Source organism: Diabrotica undecimpunctata, chromosome 4 (genome assembly GCF_040954645.1).
Source record: "Diabrotica undecimpunctata isolate CICGRU chromosome 4, icDiaUnde3, whole genome shotgun sequence".
NCBI lineage: Eukaryota > Metazoa > Arthropoda > Insecta > Coleoptera > Chrysomelidae > Diabrotica > Diabrotica undecimpunctata.
Window position 1 is genome coordinate 129776679 of NC_092806.1, and position 8844 is coordinate 129785522.

Here is an 8844-nt window from a genome sequence, read left to right on the forward strand (position 1 = left end):
CCCAGTTTTTATACTATTGCATAATTCTATGATTCCTATTTGTCTATGAATCTTTAAATAATTCATGTATGTATTATTTCTATCTTTCTATTTTCTTGTTGTCGAGGATAATTTTACCTTTTTCATCTAATAAGATAGTACTGTGTTTTTTTGGAATTAAATCAATTTATTTCTCAACATAGTCCCCTTTTAGCTCGATACACTTAGTAAGACGATGTTCCAATTTTTTCATCCCATCCGAACAGTACTTTTGCTCGAGCTCTTCAAAATAGGCCGAAGTTTCAGCGACGAATTCATCATTTGTTGCGAAACGGCGTCCTCCGAGCCATTTTTTTAGGTTTGGAAACAGGAAATAATCGCTGGCAGCAAGATCTGGGGAATACGGTAGATGTTCAACCAATTAATAGCCCAACTCGTGTAATTTTACCATGGTGACGGCCGATCGGTGATCCGGTGCATTGTCTTGGTGAAAGAGCAATTTTTTGCGTTCCAAACCGGGGCATTTTCGACTCAATTCGGCATCGAATCGATCCAATAATGCTACGTAGTACTCACCATTGATTGTTTTTCCTTTTTCCAAGTAGTCGATATGGATGATGCCCTTCGCATCCTAGAAAACAGTCGCCATCACTTTGCCGGCCGAATGTGCACTCTTTGCCTTCTTCGGGGGCCCTTCGCCGCGTTTGCGTCACTGTTTCGACTGTTCTTTGGTTTCCGGTGTGTAATAATACACCCAGGTTTCATTAACGGTGATAAATCATCGCGATATCATCACCAAAAGCGTCTCCGAAGTGGTCACACGTTTTTGCATTTGATCGATTGTCAGCAAACGCGGCACCCATCGCGCGGATAGCTTTTTCATGTCCAAATGATGGTGAATGATGTTGTGTACGCATTCATAGGAAATGTTTAGGACCTCTATTAACTCGGGGAGCTTAATTCGACGATCTGCCATAATCATGTCATGGAATTTGTTGATCATTTCCGGCGTGGTGACTTCATTTGGCCTCCTGGGACGCTCATCATCAAAAACACTCGTACGACAACGAATAAATTCAGCTTTCCAAAATTTTACTGTTGCTAACGAAGGTGCAATCTCACCATAAACTTCGTTCAGGTCGGCTTTGATTTGCACATTCGTTTTACCCTTTTTGTGGAGGAGCTTAATCACCGAAAATACTCGACTTTTTCAATTTCTCCGAAAACACAAAATTTGCTTGCTTTTGACGGCTGTAAAATTTTTAAAACTTAAAATGTTGACAGACATCATGTTATGAATGGAAAATGTCAACACCGAAACCTAGCAACTAAATATACTTTAATTTTTGAAAAAGTTAGTAATGGAACATTATCTCGACTCGACTGACTGATGAACAGATAATACGAACTGTCACTAATAGACATTTGGTAAAGTGCTAGAAGGCAAATCCAGATATCAAATTGGTTTCATGTGACTTCAATACCAACCATAGGGTAGAAGAACCATATTATGTTCGTACGGTCGCGGCGCTTAGAAATCTTTGTTTTAATATTGTTCTGAAGCTATTTTCTTGTGGCATTTTAAATTAATTTATATTTAAATGGGAATAAGCCACAATTAAAGGTTAAAATACGTTTATTGACGTTTCAATTTCCACTTCGGAAATCGTTCTCAAAATACAAACATTAGTAAATTTACTAATGTTTGTATTTTGAGAACGATTTCCGAAGTGGAAATTGAAACGTCAATAAACGTATTTTAACCTTTAATTGTGGCTTATTCCCATTTAAATATAAATTAATCTTTGTTTTAATTTAAAACAATGTTGTTAGCAAGATAGAAACCACTTATCTTTGTCAAAGTAGTCCTACTTCATTAAATACTTTTAAAAAAATCTCAAAAATCATTAATTAGAGTATTTTTTCAACAAAAAATTGCAAATAACTGGAAAAGGCAGCATTTTTCGAAAAATGACCAAACAGAGAAAAAGTATTTATTTTGATATGTCTAAAAAAATTTTACTCGAAGCGATTCGTGAATTTCTTTTTTTTTGTTATAAGTTATTTGTTAATAACAACTTCCAGGCCCACTTGGAAAAATAAAAAAATACTTTTAAACTTAATTAATTAATAAAAAATAATTGGTGCGGTATATAATTCCGTTTCAAAGCGATTTTTTAGGGATATACCGCTCGTCTACTAAGAGAACGGTTCATTCTATATAAAAAGTGCTAATAAACATTTTTGTTTAAAATTATCTCAGCTACATTTTTTATTTGAAACATTTTTTATAGGGCGTACAGATTCTTGTTAAATCGATTTTTTTTCGTTTTTCTCCCCCAACGAGTGAGCTTTTTAGGGGGTAAAAGTGTTAAACTTTTTTGCATATTTTTGGGGTCCCAATATTGACACTCTCAGCAAAATTCAGCTTGTTCCTACGATTTTTAAAATTTTATTGGCATTTTCTTCTTTAGACATTATTATTAATTTCCAAAAACTTAGACAATGTTGCCACGGTTAAACTGTAAGTTGTCTACATTTGGCGCAACTGCCGCAATTCGGTAATAAATTAGTTTTTGTTTCTGTCACAATTTTCTGTTCATTCATAACCCTATAATATATAATATTTATAAAAAATAAAAATAAACAATTTGAAATAATCTATTTCGACTACCTTCGACACATTCGACATTCGACAGTACTCATTTGATCACGAGGTACTCTATAGATAATTAAAAATACCTTTGAATTTGCATTTGTTGATTAATTTTCAGTGTCAACATTCGGTAGCTTTAGAACAGTTTATTAGACTAATAAATTTCAGGAACAAATGCAATCATTACTTAATCCAAATTTACAAGATCCAATATTTACATATTTGCCTTTTGTTTAGCACCTAGGATCTTTTGTCATGAGATAAATGTACAGATAGACTATATTAATTCCTGGAGTGAGAAATCATATCAAGTGATTAAAAATGAAATTTGCAGAACATCTTTCAGCTCATATTACGCCAGAATGGAGGAAACAATATATAAGTTACGAGGTAAGTAAAAACTATATTTAAAAGGGCTTAATACTTTTTAAATGTGGTATAAAAAACTTCAAATCATCTGAGTTGTATAGATTGTATTAGGAAATGACCACTAGTATTTAAGAAAAAACATTGAATTAAATTTAAACAATTGAACACAATGTAAATTAATGTTAACTCCGTTTTTAAGTTTTGTAAAAGTTAATCAAGGCCAAAGTAAATAGTGTAAAACCTCTATCAATACAGATTCTATGATAAGAATGAATCGATGATAGTGTAATAAACCGTAGTAAACTATTTTTCCTTAAAAAAGACAGGAACAAAAATTAAATCATAAAGAAAACAATAGTATAAAAAATTAATTGTTGCAATATTTTAAATGGATATATTACAATAGATCCCAGAAACATAAAAAATCCAATTAAAACTGAGATTAGAATACTTAATGAAAAAATGAAGAAGTCAAACAATTCCATAAAAATGTTACATGTGATGTAGAAACTTTTATATGTAGAAGAAATTCGAAATCCCTTCTAGATCTCTACGGAAATCCAGATATAATATTTTAAAAATAAAAGGATGGGTATTTTAGATATGTAGGCTATTATATATGTTATGGGTAAACCCCAAAATTGGGTAAAACTAGTTTTACATAGATACTTTGCTATCCAAATTGGCTAGATAAAAGGCAAAGGAGATTGACAACTTTTTGATTTTACTAGGTCATTCTAGATGTATCCAATGTCAAATGGATAAGGCAGTAAATTTTAAACTTTGGTATAAATAATACTACTTATGTTTAAATTTTATTTGGTTTGTTTTCTGTATTAAGTTGGTTAAGGTTTAAGCATTGAGAACTTGATATAACTAACTGCATTAAGAATCATATGCATTATTTATTTATTTATTTATTAACAGAATCCATTTACAAAAGTTTTAACAAAGCAACACTTGTTTTTTTCAGTTGTTTTTTAAATAAATAAATTTTGGAGTCAAAAATATTTATTTGTCTTGGCAGGCTATAAGCACTCTGTACCAATCTTGTAGTTGGTTCATTGATACCATAATAAGTGTGTTGAAATGGCACTGAAAAGATTTCCGATTGTCTATTGTTTCTGCTGGGATCTTTGAGACTAATGAGTGATAACAATTGAGCACAATATATAATAGCATTAATGACTTGATGTAGGAAACATAAATTTAACAATGCCCTCCTTGACTAAGTGTTGGTAAATCAATACTATTTCTTATCCACTGATAGTCATATTCCTTTCTCTGGTATCCACTCCTAAAAGCTGCTATCCTCAAAAATTTATTTTCCCTTTCAATCTGTTCAATGTAACAGTTGTATGACGAGGACCGTACAACTGATCCATACTCTACAATGAGCTTAACAATACCGCAATAAAGTCTTAGAAATGTGAACAAAGACAGGTCTACAGATGTGTGTTGGATAAACCCCAGTACTTTTATCGCCCTGTTCATTATTTAATTGATGTGGCTTGAGAATAACAATTTGGTATTTAACCTGATTCCCAAGTCTGATACTTAATTTTTAGAGGTCAATGGCAAGTTATTTATAGAGTAAACAAATGTAATTGGTTTTCTTTGCCTCAAAAATGTCATTTTATGACATTTGTTTATGTTAAGCTACATTTTGTTTACACTGCACCAATCATAAAATGATTCAATATTTTCCTGTAATAGGACAGCATCATTCCAGGATTGAATTTTTCTAAACAGTTATACATTGTCAGAAAACATAAGAACAGTACAATTTTTGATTTTTGTACTAAATCGACCAGAGACAAGCAAAATAAAACAGGGCCCCAATGGGAGCCTTGTGGCACCCCTGATGGTACCATTATTTCAAATGAGCCTTCACTTCTTAAATTAACTACCTGCATATGATCACTAATAATTCTGAAATCCATTGAAAAAAGGGATCCACAATACCCAAAGCTCTTAGTTTTTGTAAGAGGACCCCATGGTTGACCTGATCAAATGCTTTGGAAAAGTCTGTATAGATCAAGTCAACCTGAATCCTCTTTAAAGCTGTTATATACATGATTGACATACAAAACTAGATTGGCATCAGTCAACCTTCCTGTCATAAAGCCAAATTGTTCAGGATTAAAAATGCCCCTAAAATTCCATGTCAATTTCTTACTAACCAAACAATGAAACAACTTGGGCAGTTCTGACTAATTGCAGACAGCTAGATAGTTTGATATGTCATTTCTTGCACCTGATTTAAAAATCACCTTGAAAAAGCTTTTCTTCCAGAGACTGGGAAAGCAACCAGTACCAAGTGATCTGTTAAAAATAAACACAATTGGTTTTGTAAGTGCATATAAGCATTTTTTCAGAAAATAAGCCGGGATAGCATCTGGCCCCGCACATAATCAATTTTTACAGCTTGCAATAGCATCATAAACTCCAATTGACTCGTTATTGGAGTAATATGACATAATTCCAATTATTGGTAACTAATGGGGTTAATAGTAAATAAATAAACAAACAATATTCACTTATTTGCCGATCCATTTTAATATTACGACTTATGATAAAATTATTAATTGGAGGTTATATAGTGAGGGTGAGGGATTATTAGACCCGTTATCTTTGAAAGGGATACAGTTATAACGGGCTATATAAGTTTGTGCTCTACTTTAATATAATTTGTTTAATGTTATTTTGCAATGTACAAAATAAATTTATAAAACAGTACTTTCATATGTTGTGCCTCTTATGTTAATTATATTTTGGTTTAACAGGAAATGAAAAGTATGCTCTACTTGACCGTAGAAGAAGCACCTTCTGCAGAAAGTGTAGAACCAGAAATAGTTACTCGACATCTAGCAAACTTTGAAGAACAATTTTTTCTCTACTGCGATAAAGAACTGAAGAAAATAAACACATTCTATTCGGAAAAAATGGCCGAGGCCACTAGGAAATTCGCAAGTCTTCATAGTGAACTAAAAGATTCTTTAAACAATATGAATCTCGGCAAGAGAAAAAGTGGAAACCGAAGGATTGTTCCTACAAGGAAATTACAGGAACTTAAACTTGCTTTTAGCGAATTTTATTTAAGTTTAATTTTACTTCAGAACTACCAAACTTTAAATCATACAGGATTCAGAAAAATTCTGAAAAAACATGACAAGGTAAATATGCTTTATTTTTTAAATTTAATTTAAATGACTAAATATTTTTTTATTCTATTTTTGAATATATATATATATATATATATATATATATATATATATATATATATATATATATATATATATATATATATATATATATACGGTGTAGGTAAAAGTTTATGGTCGGTATAGTAGAATTATTTAACAGGATATCTAACACAGATATAAAATCATATTTTCAGCGAATAGACAAAGAAAACAATCATATTTCCCCTTGGTCTCCCCTCCATATTCCTTATGCACGGCAATTAGTGAACTCCAGAAGATTATTTCCGATCCAGCTTATACATAAGGAACAGCGGCAGGGTTGCCTTATTACATAATTAAAATATTGAATTGATTCAAAAAATTGGCGATCAGTGGCGCGGTTATATTGTCATTCAAAACTGGATGATGATATTAAAAATGAAACACTAATTGACACAAATACTGGTACAAAATTTCATAAATCCATGAAAAATTTACAGATTCGAATTTTTATTTGACGAAATTGTAACCCAATTTTGAATAAAACAAGATAATTTTCGCACCATCGCCATTCGTCCAACGCCGCGATTTGGTTACTGTTTGTTACAATTTGGTGGTCTGTTTGAACATTTAATTACGTAAGAATTTGGTTTAGAATTTCTAATTGTTTGGAATTATTTTTAATAAATAATAATAAATAATTTTGTATGAACCTTTTTTATTGTGGCATCATAATACAGTTTATTATTTATATTGGGAATAAGGCACAATGTGACTTTAAAATAAGCTTATTATGATGTTTAGATTTCCAATTTGGAAATCGTACTTAAAATACGAAACATTAACAAATTTTATTTATATAAAACGATTTCCGATGTGGAAATCAAAATGTTTAATTAAACTTATTGTAAAGGAAAATTGTGGCATATTCCCAATAAAAAACAGTAAGCTGCCATTTAAATCAATTCGCCCAAATTTGATTATTTTAGAACATTGTTCCAATGCTAAAAAGACAAGTCAAATAAAACCAATAAGTTTGGCAACGTTGAACTTTCCCTCTTTTATTATTTCCACTAATGCATTTTCGACAATATAAAGGGCGGACCTAATATACGTATCTCTTTTTAAACAGGTGTTTCTCACTCCATCTCACGTAAGGTCCATACCGACCATAAACTTTTACCTACACTGTATTAATATGGAAAGACTGACATCAGTCAGTTTTATTATTGATAGAATTCAGATCTTTTTTTGTGTGAATCATTGTTGAATACATATATGTCTCTCCCCTATATAAAAGGTTTATCAGAACCTTGCAAATCTTTTGTCTAAACATAACATTACAGTTGCTCATAGCAAGGACACAATCTTAAAAATAAATTACAAAACTAAAAACAAAAACCCCTCAATTTAAAATATCGCATGTTGTACATGTAATTACCTGTTCAATCAAATCTCTAAATGACAAGTTTGTAAGTTATGAGCAACATAATTTGTTTGGCGTTTTGATTGTTTATTTAAAAAGAGTTCTACTAAAAAACTGATGAATCCCTAATAGATGAGGATCTTTTTGTAGTATCTCATACTACACATTTCAACTGTTATAGCCGTCTATACAGTCGTGTCAAGTAAATACCTATATCACAATTTAGCTGACTAACTGTCCAAATCTAAACAAAAGTTTACATTTGCTTAACGATTTAACATTTACATGATGATTCGTATTCTGACGTCGCATTGAAAATATTTGGACGCTTGATACATTTTAACATTCCTATGAATAATTCGCTTGAATTTGTTTTCACTTATATCCAGCAGGTCGATTCAACTCAACCCTAAAATCAGTTTTTAACATAATATATGGATTCCATCGGATTAATTTTATTTTTTTTTTACTTTTCGAGTAGTTTATACAATTACAGCTCTCCCAAAGTAGCTTTTCCGCTGATACCAGGATGTGCACTAGTAATATTGTAGGAACTAACTCTCTTAACAATGGACAATTTTAGGAGAGTTAGACGGCAATGAAAGTTGACTTCAATGCCATTCAATGTATATTCCGAAGGAGTATAGAAGAACAGCTACTTTGAGCGACCTGTATATTGTTTTTTATAAAGTGTCTAAATAACTTTTAATATGTTTAGCTATTATCAACAGATGTAGGTGCAAAATGGAGGCAGGAACACGTAGAGACTTCACACTTTTTCACGAATAAGGATATAGACAAATTGATAAACGATACAGAAAATTCAGTTACCAATGAATTAGAAGGAGGTGACAGACAAAAAGCGATGAAAAGGTTGAGAGTTCCTCCTCTAGGAGAACAACAGTCACCATGGACTACATTTAAAGTGGGCCTCTTCTCGGGTTCATTTATAGTACTGCTGATTGCTGCGGTATTATCAGGTAATTCAAATTCAAATATTGTCTAAGTTTTATAAAGATTCTTATTCTTTTATTGACAAATAGATAGGAAGGGTTCCTTCATATCTACACCTTATTCCATTACGTTAGTCTGCGGCTGCGGCATGTATTAAAATCTCTTTGAATGTATTTGGTTTTATCTTCATTGATTTTGAATCTTGTAAACTAATTTTCGTTTTAATTTCTTGGTAAGCTGGGCAAGTGATCCCGAAAAAATGCTCAGTTCAGAAA

At 31.6% G+C, this 8844-nt stretch overlaps 1 protein-coding gene across 1 annotated transcript in view; it reads left to right on the forward strand.

Moving 5' to 3' along the window:
* The first annotated feature begins 2606 nt into the window (after nucleotides 1-2606).
* Nucleotides 2607-8844, forward strand: part of LOC140440000 (solute carrier family 53 member 1-like) — a 24516-nt gene continuing 18278 nt past the window's right edge. The window contains exons 1-3 of the mRNA XM_072530228.1: nucleotides 2607-3025; nucleotides 5791-6180; nucleotides 8334-8595. Of these exons, the coding sequence (XP_072386329.1) occupies nucleotides 2957-3025; nucleotides 5791-6180; nucleotides 8334-8595 (721 nt within the window). The 5' untranslated portion in view covers nucleotides 2607-2956. The remainder of the gene's footprint in view (nucleotides 3026-5790; nucleotides 6181-8333; nucleotides 8596-8844) is intronic.